Source organism: Cyrtonyx montezumae, unplaced genomic scaffold (genome assembly GCF_038088225.1).
Source record: "Cyrtonyx montezumae isolate F1298 unplaced genomic scaffold, pur_monq_1.0 scaffold_6, whole genome shotgun sequence".
NCBI classification, from domain to species: domain Eukaryota; kingdom Metazoa; phylum Chordata; class Aves; order Galliformes; family Odontophoridae; genus Cyrtonyx; species Cyrtonyx montezumae.
The window spans coordinates 5,882,758-5,897,029 of record NW_027072067.1 but is presented as its reverse complement, the minus strand read 5'-3'; the positions used below and the strand labels follow the sequence as shown (position 1 = coordinate 5,897,029).

Below are 14,272 nucleotides of genomic sequence, written 5' to 3'. Positions count from 1 at the left end.
CACTGCCCTTTCAGTTTCATTTATGTTGCTTGTTCCATTTTTTTTAATGTTGTCCTAAAGAAATGGTAGTCTCTGACACATCTGTAGGAGTTGAACTCTGTGCAAGAATAGTAAGTATAATTCCAAGGATCATAGAATCATAGAATGGCTTGGGTTTTAGAAGACCTTGAAGATCATCTCATTCCAGTGCACCTGCCATGGACAGTGTTGCCACGCAGTAGATCAGGTTGCCCAGGGCCCCATCCAGCCTGACCATGAACGTTTTGTGGGACAGGGCATCTGCAACTTCTCTGGGCAGCATGTTCCATTGCCTCACCACTCTCTGAATAAAAAATTTCCACCTAACATCTAACTTAAATATCCCCTTTTTATGTTTAAAGCCATTTCCCCTCATCCTATTGCTTATCAGACCATGTTAAAAGTTCCCTTCAATTGCTGGAGGGAGACAATGAGGTCGCCCTAGAGACTTCTACTCTCCAAGCAAAACAAGCTCACATCCTCAGCCTTTCTTTATAGGAGAATTGCTCCAGCCCTCTGAGCGTGGAGCTCCAACAGCTTCATGTACTTCTTTTGTTGGAGGCCCCAGGCTTGGACATAGTTCTTGTTCAACCATTTCCTTATCCACTGAATAATACAGCATTCAAATCCACACCTCTTCAACTTAGATGTAAGTATGTGATGTGGGACCATGTCAAAGGCCTTGCATAAGTCCAGGTAGATGACATCAGTTATCTTCCCTTTGTCCACCAAAGCTATCACTCCATCATAGAAGGCCACCAGATTTGTCAGGCATGATCTGCCCTTAGTGAAGCCATGCTTGGATCACATCATTGTCTCGCATGTGCCTTAATATGGCTTCCAGGAGGTTATGCTCTATTGTCTTCCCAGGCACAGAGGTGAGGCTCACCAGTCTGTAGTTCCTCATGTCTTCCTTTCTTAATAATGGAAATGATGTTTCTCTTTTTCCAATCACTGGAGACTTTACCTTACAGCCATGGCTTTTCAAATATGACAGAGAGTTTCTTGGCAATCACATTATCCAGAACCTTCAGGTTATACATCCAGATTATGTTCAGGTTATATATCCAGAACCAAAGTTATATTTTTTCTCTTGGAATAGGCTTTGCTCTTCATTCAGTGAACCTGCTACCATGTTCAATTTTCAGTTTTGTAGACAGATATATCCGCAATATCCAACAATACAAAATCAGTATTTTTGTCTCAGAATATTTACTTTCTCCACCACAAACAGTTAAGTTCTGAGATTGTTCTTTTCATATTTTACAGTTCAGAAGTTGAAAATACTTTGATTCAGGTATCTCTCTTACACATCTTACAAAGCTTTTGAAATTTTCCGTAGCTGAAGGCTTGTCTTTCTGTCGTGGGCTTTTTGCCAGAGAGGTACTGATGAAGATTTTTTCTCAGATGAAAAAAATGTGTTGATTAAGTCAAAGCTCTTGGATATTGAAAGGTGATTTTTCTTATTTTCTTTATATGACTTTATTCGGTCAACCTTGATTAAAATATGGTCTCTGTGTATCCGTAACAATTTTTAGTATTGCATTGTATCAGAAGACACCGAAATACATGCAACAGTGTATATGTGTGTATATAGTGTATGTACGTGCTGAAGCTCATAGTTTTCATTGTTTTATTTTCAGTAGAGTTATGCAAAACCACGGAAGGAGACACAATTTATCCCTACTCATTATAAATTACAGAGATTTCAGTCAGATGTCTCAGTACTAGATATATTTTTCAGTGGGCTTGTACAATATCAGTGCTACATCTGGACTGTTTGAATAAAATAGACTTTACATGTATTTATTTTTCAGAGCAGAACTGCTCTGACACACTCTTCATTCAGTTATTTCAGATATACAAATAAGGGAATACAACAGTCACTTCTAAAAGTTTTTACCTAACAACATTTCTCTTACCTGGCACCTGTGAATGTGGATGGATATGAAATCTGGCACCTACGGTCTAGTCTGTTTGCAGTAACGTTTTTAATGGTGACTATAACAATGAATCCTGTTTTACAACACATGTAAGCTTATCACTCCACAGATCTTGTCCACATAAAGAAGTAGAAATAATTAGAAGTTTCAGAATTAATGAGGTGCTTCCGTACTGTTGGCTTAATTATAGGTTTACGTAGATGCAGAAAATCATGGTTGCTTTTTCCCTAATTATTGTCATACTATGGATGAAACCTGTGCATCTAGAATTATTACATAAAATTTATCCACATGGCTATCTTAAAGAGTTAAAACCAGTGTAGAAGAGATTTGTAGATGTAAGTTCATTCTGAAAAATGAAATTTGTATGCTTATTCAGGCAAGTTTCGATTCTACCCTCATTTATTACCAGAGTCATTGCTGGGATCTCTGGCAGCAGAAATTGATATTGCAACCATTTATTTTTTAAAATTGTTTCCAGACTAAATGGTTAGGGATTCATGAGTTCTTCTCACTGCAAGCTCACAGACATTAAGTTCCTGCTGGTGGATTCAAAAAACTGATCAGTGACTTTTAGAAGTAGTACATAATCAGAATTGTTTGCTATAGGAGATGATTTTGAGGATTTTTCTCACTATCCTGAATACAATATTAAACAATACTCATAAAAACTGTTAATGTTTCTTTAAAATTAAAGACAAAGGAACCTTCAATGTTTCAGTGAGTTTTTAGTTTTTGTTGGTTTTTTTTCTTTAATTAACTAAAATATCTTTCTGTGACTTCAGTTATTTTCTCATCGAGACACTGCGAACAATGTCATGCTATTAAGTAATGAACAGTAGAGAAATGCAGGTTAAAAATACAGCCTACCTTGGATTTCTTTTTGTAAAAGATTTTGTGCTTTATGATAAAGCCATTAAACATCATTTTTATGATCTGTGCAGTGAAAAGTGCAGAGAATATTATACAACTCATTATGGTAAGCAAGGATAACAGCCTTTAATGAACTGATAACTTCAGTGCTATCTGACTACTTCGTAGCTTTTATTTTTATTTTTTCAAGTAATGCTAACCAATCATCAGTACTTTCTGATGATGCCTAAGATACCTTGGAGAGAAACAGTAGATATGATGTAAATAAACTGCACGCTTATAATACACTCAGAGAAAAATCACTAAAATCCTTGCAACAGTATCTCAGAAGCAGTCCATTCTTCATGAAGATGTACGATACCTATGTGCTGAAATTTCATTATTTGTAGGGTTAATGCAGTTTTGTTGCTGCTTGGGCTTATAGTCATGCTTATTGCTCATTCTTTTAGATAAATCTGGTCTCTTTTTATTAGGAACACAGTGTAGTTGGATTTTGTATAGATTAAATAAGATGGTTAGATATAAATCTCTCAGATGTATTCAGTCTCATCATAGGCAGTATTCTAGCATTATTTTCAGAAAGATAAACTGTGACAGTGATCTATACTGTATTTTCAGAATATAAATCACACCATGCCCTTTTGCTTAGAGAATAAAGATGTGTACATTTTTGAATTCATGGCTTTGGTAGCTATCAATAAAGCATGCATTCTTCAGACTCTGAAACAGGTTATGCATTTTATTTTATTTAAACTAATTAATAATATGGCACAATTTGTGTATAGATTTTTAAATGATGTAAACGTAAATCATGATTTAATTTTATGTACATCTTACCTTTAAAGAATAGAGAAGATTTTGTGATCAAAATTTTATATTTAGATGTGATAGTGGAAGGCACAATACAATGCTCAGAGCAGGTGAAATACAATTGGGCTGTTCAGGAGTTTATCTTGCTTCTCTTTGCCATGGTTTCTTGTACTTTATTGCCCACATTATAAAAATGTTTTTCTTTACAGCTAATGAGAATTGCCATTATTGTGACTGTTTCTCCTTGTCTTCTTGTCCTCTTATAGGCTTCTTCAGTATGTCAGCATCTGTTGTATAAGTGAGCCTAAAAGTGAGGGTCAGTGCTCCAACTATGGGCTTACAGTGGAATAGAGAGTAATAATGATGCTTCCTTACACATTGCTGACACAGCCCAGTTTGCACTTGGCCTCATTTGACTCAAGAAACCAATGCTTGTCGTTCCCCAGGGCTTTACCTTCTGCAGAGTGGCTTCCTAGCTAGCTCACCTTACCTGTGCTAGTGCACGGGGTATTTTTATACCAGATACAGGACATTTTTATATACTTTCGTTGGATCTCGGGAAGTTCCTGTCAGCCCTTGCCTTCAGCAAGTTGAGCTGCCACTGAGGCACAGTATGCTCCAAAACCTTGTGTGTGTTTTCTGCTCCAGGGTGTTTGGAATGACTTCAGTTTTCCTTTAAAACTTTATTTTGCTAATAGTAATAAGTAGTTACCCTTCTTCCTACTTTAAGGTAACTTGTGAACTTATTCTTGTAACAAATCTGGAAGGATATTATTCTGGTGTCAGATAGGCTGTCTGCTACTGCGCCTTTCAGGTGAGAAGCATGCATGCAGTTGTGTGTGTGGGGAAAAAAATATAAAAATATTCTTAAAGATGAGACAGTTGTTGCTCTCATGTAAAGTTATTACAGAAAATGTCTTCGGTATTTAAAAGTCTTTGAACACAGTGTTGCCTTTTTTCGAAACTGGATTGTGAAAACCACTTTTGCATTTTGCAACAAGGCACGTAAGTGATATTGACCATCTAGAAGAGTGATTTCCTCCTCAGAATTCATCCTGTAAACCTGAAAAATCTGTTTATTTCTCTCATAGTTAAGTGCAAGTGTGGGGCAGAGCAAAATAACCTCAATTTTTAAAAACCTTTTCATTTAAAACTTTTCATTTATTCCTGTATCCATTCTGACACTGCTGGTGTTCTGGAAGTCATGGCCTTAATTATATAAATCTAATTTATTCTGAAATTTGTAGGCTAGATTGAAGACTGCAAAGGGACTGCAAGCTAACTTTACTCTTTTTCAGCCTGCGTGAATTTTTATATTGGTATAGAATAGCATAAATGAGAGTATCAGTAAAAAAAAACAGGGAAAGATATAACAGCATACAATCTTCAAAGATGTAGGTCTCATATGAGAAACCTCATAATTTCTTGTGTATAATTTTTCATTTGTGTCCTTGAAAAACAGTTTTGTCTTGTGCTGGGTTATATGGGTCACATGAATTTACAGCTGCAGATTCATATAAGTTACAGATGAGTCAATGATAATCTTTTAGATCAGACCCACTGTCCTGAAGGAGCAGAACAGAGTTCTTTGAACAGCAGCAGGTTAGGTATAGTACTGACAGTAATGAAAAAAATAAATAAAAAAAAGAGAGAAGCCTCAAGACTACTTCTTTCCAAATAGCTTGCTATGTTCTTTAATGTTTTATTTTGTACAAAGCTGACAACTGTGGCACTTTGCGAAGAAACAAGTAGGGTAGGTGCTAGAAATAAATGATGAGAGACTAACACTGAAAATAATGATACCCTTTAAAACAAACAAACAAAAAATTCCTTCAGTTGTAAAATTCTACATCTGAATATGTATCTAACTCAAAATACAAATCCTTAACACTAGTCTTGGATTTCAGCTGGCATGTTTCATTGGCTGTGTGGAGAGCTTCATAGGTTTATTTCTTAAATATCTGTCCTGTACATGTTTCTGGAGGGATGTTCTGTGAGCTGACTGTTTTGACCTCAGGGCTGTCTCACCTTTCTAGTGCTCAGTGCCACCCTCTGCAGAGCCTCGAGAGAGGGTGCAGGCTTTTCAGCACAGGCAGTTGTAATTCACCCAGTCCTGTTAAAAGCAAATAGTATGGAGTTGGTGTTCACAGATAAGACAGATGCTGGACTGCAGGCAATATGATAAACTTGTGGCTGATCTGCTTGATTGGATGGAATCCTTTACACATATCTACCTGATGAGAAAAGCAGTGTATCTGGCAAATAGTTTGAATCCTTTCCAATGCTGTTTTATAATAGCTTTACTGAAGTGTCTGCATTTGACTGCTGCTTTGGAAAAACTGCATTCAGAAATGATGATAGCTGCCAGTCGTGGGGCAGCAGAGATATTTCACTTTATTTTAAAAGTTCATTTGTAAAGTTGATCATTTGATAATAATTGTAAGTTTTTAAATTTCATAATAATTATGACTTAAAAGATATGAAGACCAACATTTTAATACTTCAGGCTCTCAATTTTACAGAAAAGATTATTTGACACTCTCTGTTAGGAGAGCGACAGGATCAACCCACAAGATCCATTCCAGTTTGTATATCTTCTCACACATGTGAATGTAGCCCGTCTGCATGGTTCTTCGTACAAGTATTTCTGTTTGGAGCTGTGCAAGTTTGAGACACAAATTTTTGTTTCATCACTTGATAGCACCAGTGCCTCCTGTGGCTACTTGCATCAAAGCTGACAAAAATAAAATGCCATATGAACTTTGAAAACTGAGGGGAATTTTCTTACTTGGTGTCTCAGATCCTTCATCTATAGAATTATTTATTAATTAAGTGCCTCCTCCTCCATGTCAAAGCAATTTTCTGAATTCATCAATGCAAAACAGGTATATCTGAAACACATAATTTTGTATTGTACTCTGATGCTTTTAGTTTATTCTCATTTGTACTTCAGACATTTAACATTAACTTTGTTAGATATTAAAAATGTCCAAAGAGACAAGCCTTTATGTTACACGGAGCAAAAGCCATATTTTGTCATGAAGACATTACTTCCAGTAATACTTTCTTAAAAAATATCTAGTCATATGAATTGCATATCTGTATCTGAAATTCCACTGTATAGATTCCAAATGACTGCAGAATTGATTGACTTGATCTCTTCATTGTACTTTCAGGTTCGTATTTTTACCTATCTGATTGGAAGAGAAGCTGCTTTTGCTGATAACTTGAAGTGGATGGCCTGTGCTAACAAGGGTTAGTTAACTTTCTGTTGTAAAAGTGTTGCTTTCAAAACTATATTACTGAGACTTCCTGCATACCTGGTTGTATCTGTGTACAGATATTGTGCCACTGATTTCTAATCAAAGAGGATGTTGATTTTTCCCAAGAAGGAAAAAGCTTATTTATCTGTAATGTACAAATTAAAATGTCTGAAGCTTCTTAAGGATGCACTCTTAAAATTTAGTTCAGAGAACAAAGCTTAGATTCAAAGCATTTGCCCCATTATTGCTGCAATTACTCAGTCATAGTTAGTTTGTTGCCTAAGAATGTTGTGCGTGAGCTATGTTGAGTGAGGCATGGTATGTAAAACACCAGACATCCTGTCCCTTGAGGAGCTGACAGTGTAATTGAAAAAACAGATTTATCCTGTAAGGAAAGAGCATTAAAATACATAAGATGCTGAGATGCTACAGTAAAAGGATTGACTAATGTAAGAATGATTTAGAAAAAAAAAAAGAAAGCAAAATTAATTAGTCTTCAGGTTTTCCTTTTCTCTTGGAAAAAGTTCTTTTTTCCTTTGTGCCACATTATATTATGATGAATTGCATCAGGTGCTATCCATTTAGTCATTATTTCTTTAACTACTGTTATGTCCAGCTGATGGAAATTACTTAGTTTGAAGTCTTGTCTTAATCAGCTAATATTACACTGTAATTTAGTTTAAGTAATAGTATAAGAATCCTTTGAAGCATCTTTTTGAAGACAATTTAATCAACAAAATATTTTAGCCCTGCTCTTCAGATTCATAAAGATCTAAGTACAGCAACTCAGAAAACAGGACCAGGCAGTAGAGACTGCCTCACTAGATCATCTGGTCCATGTCTTTATTCTCTGAGGGGTCACCTTTGTCATTCTTCAGGACTGCTTTGTTCTTTTCAGAGCCACATTGCTTTGAGTCAGAATCTTACTTATTTGAATCATCTAAAACAGTTTAATGACTGCTTCTTCTATACATCTTTTTTTTTTTTAACTCTGTTTAATAGATACAATATCTGCTTTCTGATAGCTTACTATGCAAAAAAAATCTTCTGATTAGAAAATAAATATGATTTTCAAAGTTATAAAAAAGTAACTGGAAGCAGCATCAGTCATCATGTCAGGCAGTATGGATTTAGAGTTTTTCCATTACATTTTTCAGCTACAGCTTGCCCATTTTCTTTTAGTGAGAGGAAGGATTACAGCACAGACAGATGAGCAGTGAAAGAAAGCTGGTCTAAAGATTGTCTGAATGGCTGAACTGCACTTTTCTGCTTTCATGGGTGGGCCAAAATATGTTGTTGTCACTGAGGGTCAATGGTTTTAAAATCAATTTTCTTTGCAGTGATTTTTGCCTTAGAATCAAAACATAGAGTAAGGATCTTTGGTGGGTTTCCAGCTGACTGGGCGTTGGACAGCAGTCCTTTCCATCAAAATGGGTCACAGGGGAAATTCATACCACCTTGCAAAACTTATTTAGCTTCCAGATTCCAACAATGAATCCTTGAACGACACCATCCCCCACCTTCATTTTCTGTTTCATTTCTGTGTTTAAGTAGGCCATATCTAGAGGGAGTTGGCTTAATGAAGCAAAACACCAAACCATTTTAAATACATTAAAACATTCAAGAACCCCAGTGTCCCTCTAGAGTGGTTTGTGAAATTTGCAATGATTTACTCTTATGTACCATAAGACGGTGCACATGAAGGAAAAGAATTAAGACTTACTAACATCCTCAACTTCGTGAAGGTGAAAGTTTCCTAATGCTCAGTGTGCATGTGCCAGATTTTAAAATAAACAGGCACTGCCTTTTCCTCAGCAGTCACTTCCAACAGAATGCTGTGAAATAAAGATAGGAGTTAATGTGCTACTTACGAAACGGTGGTAGATTTTTATTCTTTTCCAGTAAAATTCTGTACTGCATTAGCAATTTGACAGCCTCTGCTTCAAATGCTTATTAATTAGCCAGCATCACTGTGGTTAGCATATTGGAAAATGGACAAAGAAGGGGATTCATCAGTACAAAGAAGCAGAAGCTGGGAGAGCAGTGAAGAGCAAACGCTTTGCATATCAGAGCTCTGATAGTGGCTATCTAACTGCCAGCAGAGGACAGATTAGCCCTGAGGCAAACTGTGCCCCAGCTGGAGCAGTTTATAGGCTATTGTATTAGCAGGGAAGCCTTGTGCACAGGAAGCCCCAGTCACATCCATTCCCATTAATAGCATGACCCCAGCACCTCCTGCACTGTGGGCTATTGTGGGGAGTGGCAGGCAGCCAGTTACAGAGACTGTTCACCTGCTCGAGAGGCCTCCTAGGAGGAGGGGATGCATTCTCCGTGTGAGCTTTACAGCTGCGGTGAAACAATGAATTCCCTCCTTAGCCCCTACCCGAAGAGGAATTTTTTAATTCTGGTATTTTATTAGTTGCAATAATAGAGCACCTACTTTACATGTGTCTAAAAAATGAAAAGCGTTGCACTCAATTTCAAAATGTACTGGGGGCAATTTTAGAAGTTCCAAGAGCAATGTTGGACATTTTAGAGAAAAACAGGCTATCCAAAAACACTGCAATGCACTGCGTAATATGGAAAGGCAGTGCATAACTGTGTTTAACCATATGATTATACATATCTCATGCTTGTCATTACCAAGTCCTACCCGTTTCTTTTACAATTTCTTCCCTGCTGAGGACCAGAAAGTAGAACTAAATATAAGGAGCTCTGGGGTGGCACAGTTTATACACTAGGGAAAAGAGAAGCATGTGTTAGAATACAGAATATTAAGCACAGGTTTGCTGCCTTTGCTTACACAGCCCTCAGCAACTTCAGAGCATGTCTTCATGTGATGATTAAACCTCGCTACAGGAAGGGTAAGATTTTAAACCCATGGGGTACCTCTGATCTCTAGGAAGGAGAGTTTAATTTAACACTGTAGGAAGTTAATTCTTGTGAGGCATTGTGATTTTAGTCACACATAGCTACAAACACATAAATTACCAAAAGATCTAAATATGGAGAGAGAGTGACTTAATAGAGCATTACCAAATGCTGTTCTTACCTATACTGTACTAATTTTTTGTAGAGTTTTTCCAACAGGAGAACATCTAAAAATGGATTAAAGAGCAAACATCAAAAATGTAGGAAAGGTAATTTGCATGGCCACTTGCAACTCCTTTCATTTTGCTACAATGGAAACAAGAATTTAAGGAAAAACAGTTATGGAAAAAAATAAACAGATACATCATACATTCATAGAAAACAGCTAATTGTTCACATTAAACATGTCATGGAAGCTATAAAATCTTTGTACATTTTTCTAATGTAAAGTACAAAAGCACACAAAATCATATTTATAAGGGCAAAGATAACGATTAAGCAATGTGGAATGCAAGAAGGTAACTTTTCCCAAAAAACTGTAAATAAAACCCAACCTTGTGATAACGTATGAAAAAATGTAGAGATAATCCATATGCTTGACACCATCTTCATATCTTGTCTTTTTTGTAATGTTAGCAGCAATTTTTGTATTTCTTTAAACTCAGTTACTTGAAACTACCCAATTATAAGGAATAAAGTCAACTTCTCTTCTTTTGCAGCCTAATCTATGAATATAACTGTGAAACAAAGTAATTTCTTATTATTATTTTATTTTTTCCACACTAAGCTCTTTTTCCTTCACTTGCTGACCTTACTGCATAACTAGCCTGCAACTACATGTGTGCCAGCATACATGTGCACATTTACTATCTGGCTCCTTCCAAACAGGGTGCTCAAATTCACTTCTTCAATCTTGGTGTACCCACAAATTTTCATTTGTTTTTGAGACTTCCATTTATTTGCTTAGATTGCTTGAAATGTATTCAGGATAAGCAATAGACTTATAATTATCTCTTTTTGTCTTAGGAAATTGGGCTAAAAACTTTTTCCTCTATTGTACAGCTTAGGGAAAATGTGGTTTGCAAGTGCTATAAAAAAAGAATATATTTCCCTTATGACATATTATTTTAAGGTGTAATGTGAGATATTAGAATAGGCAATCTGAGAAATACTACAAAGAGAAGTTTTGAATATAATACACAACCATACGAATGATAGTTATGAATAATCTGCTCAGGCAACAAGCATTTATAGCACAAACACTGAGTTGTTACACAGCTAAGTTTTTTATTTGAAAAATTGACATAAAATTGACATAAAATCTTTTCAGGAGGCAATCAGAGAAAATGATTATTTTCCAAAGAGATTTTTTCTATCCGAAAGGTAATTTACATTCTGTGATGAAATAATTTTCCAGGCAAAGACACCTAAGAGCTTCTTAAATGAGCCTTTAACATTTTGACTTTAATTGAAGCTTGTTAAATACTTAAAATGTATTAATTAACTGTGATTTCAACCTGCAAGGATGTGAAAGTAATGTTAGATAAAAGCATCTTGTTCATCACCTTAAATAGTGACAGTTTTTCAAACTGTTAATCACTGCTAACATTTTAGACATCATATATATTAAATGTTAATGTATAAAACCTGTAAATGGTCCTTTTTTCAATATATAACAGAGGAAACAAATATCTGTTCTATCTGTAATTTTACACACTGCTGCAAGAGAAGTATTGGCGTTACATGCACTGAACCTCTTATGAGCTCAGCAGAACAAAGAATATTGGGGTGATATAAAATTGTATGGAAAGCACTGAAACAAAACAATGCCTAAGTCTGTTATTTAAGGCCAATTAATGAGTTGTCCATGGGGACAATTGAAAATATGTGCTTGGTACAGGAGAGCAAGGTTAGGTGAACATAGTTGGAGGTCACCTGCTGCAAATCTCTCACATAGAAGTGGGCAGTGTTGTGTGTGCCCTTTGCTTTTGGTGGTTTGAGTCCTGACTGAGCCTTTGTACACTGGGCTAAGCTGCAGGAAGCAAAGCAAAATGCCTACAAGTCCATCTGTGCTTCTGCTATTAGATTCTGAGTATGAAATTTGAGACATATAAGCAGTACTGAATAAATGATGTCCAAATCTTGGTTATCTTTTTTGATTTCTGAAATGAGTTATACCAGAATTCAGGCATTCAGAACTGCTTTGGGAAAGTGTAGATTACCTTCTGTAAAGTAAAATATCCACAAAGCTCAGAAATATTTGAGTCTTCATTTAAAAGGTTTACAAGATGTAGTGTGTAAATATGTATATGTATATGTTTGTTTATATAAAATTTGTGAAGTTTTTGACAAATAATCATATTTTGATTAAGTATTGATGTTTGTACCAAGTGCAGAGGGCCAGAAAGTGAAATATATCTTAACATGCACAGAAGGGGATAACCTCATGTTTTGACTTAGGAAACTCAGAAGTCACTAAATTAGAGCAGACAGCATTTCAGAAAGAATAATAAACACATTGATTTTTCCTATCCCTGTTCTAAGCCAGTAATTCATGAATGCTTGGTGTATATATATTTCTTTCTTTTTCAATATATGCATAAAATTTTCCTTTTTCAAGTACAGATTTATGAATTAAACTTATAACAATCATTTTATTCTGAAAAAGAACTTTGAAAACCTTGAAGAAAACAAACAAACAAACAAAAAACACATCTGTTTTGACATAACAGTTAAACTTTGATAGTATATGTAGCTGTCAGCCTTCTCACTAAATACTGGACTTCAGGAATTTCATTTTATTTCTTTTTTTATTAAGTAGAATGCTGAATATGTGAACAGTATGAATACTATACTATGAATGTCAATACAATACTACTGTACTAGAAATGTTTGAGTTGATAGTATAAACAAATTGATTTCCTTTTATTGAAAATGTGCATTAAACAACTACCATTAATTGTCATTTGTCTGTTAAGGCTGTCTTTATGTTATGTCTTAATTCTTGCAAGTAAATCTATAGCTGGTGTCAGGTGGAATGTATGCAGAAACATCAGTGTAATACTGCACAAATCATTGGCAGGTGCATTAAATCAGAAAGTTCTAGTTTTCAGACAACAGAGTACCCTTACAATTTTTCCAGGCTTAGCCCTGTCTATAATTCTGGCCAAATTTCTTTTCAACTGCCATGTTTTCTGTGGAAGTTTCATTTAATAGTTCCATGGAAGATGTGATCATATCAGAAGACTAAAATTGCAGTAAGATCCCTTTCATGAAAATGTTATATTTTTCTTCTCTTAATAAAAAAAAAATGGATGTAGATGAAGGACAGTTGATGCATTTAAGTAATGCCTGGTGAAACCGTAGCCTTGAAATTTGTCAGTTCTTTGTCACCCTTGCATGATGTGATCTCCAAAAGCCAAGGTGATGACGTATAAGGATACTTGACGTCCAAGGAATGAAAAGGAAGTGGTGACAGCTCGAATAGCTGTGGCCTCTGCTGTTCTCAATGCTGTCAGGTTGTACGTGAAGCTTTAAAGGATTAACAAAATTGTGATCACTTAGAAAAGCAATTCCCATCTGAGTCTCTGTTCTCAGTGACCTGCCCTTTGAAAATAACATATTGCTGTTTTTATCTGAGGTTTAGTCACATTCTACAAGGATGAGCATTTCAGAATGTTTGCAAGTGCTGTTTTCTGATTAGCTGTAATCATTAATGCTTCGTGAGACTGGACAAATTTAAGATGAGATGTTTTTGTACGAAGTTAATGGTTGACACCATTTGAAAATTGAATAGCAAAATTTATTTACAATTAAGCAAGAAGAGTTTTCAGGAAACAGAGAAATTGGGACATGCAGTGCAGCAATTCATAGCAGTCTTGTAAACCCAGACCTTCAAGAATGGCCAACTGTTTTATTGAATTCTTTTGGTTACTACTCCTTGAGGCAGATTCTCATCATCTCACCTTTGGAAATAAACAAGCAGAAAACACAATTGATGTAGCACATATCACACTGTCTTGAAATTTTTCTTAATCTGTTTTGCATGATTTATAACTTCAAATTGTCTGTTTTCACAGGGTTTTTCACTCAGATCTCCACCTTAGCTGATGTTCAAGAGAATGTCATGGAATACCTCCATGTTCTTAGCCGACCAAAAGTTATTGACCAAGAGCATGACGTGGTTTGGACTGAAGCATATATTGACAGCACTGTAAGTCTGCATGAGAAATCGTTTAGTGTATGCTTAGTTCATTTAATGAGGAATTTAGAGAAAAACTGTTGTAAAAAACACTAGTTGTACATTTCTGTCACTGGAATGCTCCAGTTCTTTGTGAAGATCAGATCTTGACATCTGTTAAAAGCATTTAGTTGGAAATTACTGAACTTCACCAGCCACTTATAAATTACTCCGAAAATAATGAAACAAATGTGAGTGATAGCATCGTGTTTGAATTTGACCTCTAAATTTACATTTTTTCTAATCATAATGGA

General features: G+C 35.6%; 1 protein-coding gene across 1 annotated transcript in view; it reads left to right on the top strand.

Annotated features, from left to right (window-relative positions):
• CACNA2D3 (calcium voltage-gated channel auxiliary subunit alpha2delta 3) overlaps positions 1-14,272 on the top strand; it is a 392,330-nt gene that overhangs the window by 241,553 nt on the left and 136,505 nt on the right. Inside the window, exons 12-13 of the mRNA XM_065749768.1 lie at positions 6,821-6,899; positions 13,858-13,991. Coding sequence (XP_065605840.1) covers positions 6,821-6,899; positions 13,858-13,991 — 213 coding nt within the window. The remainder of the gene's footprint in view (positions 1-6,820; positions 6,900-13,857; positions 13,992-14,272) is intronic.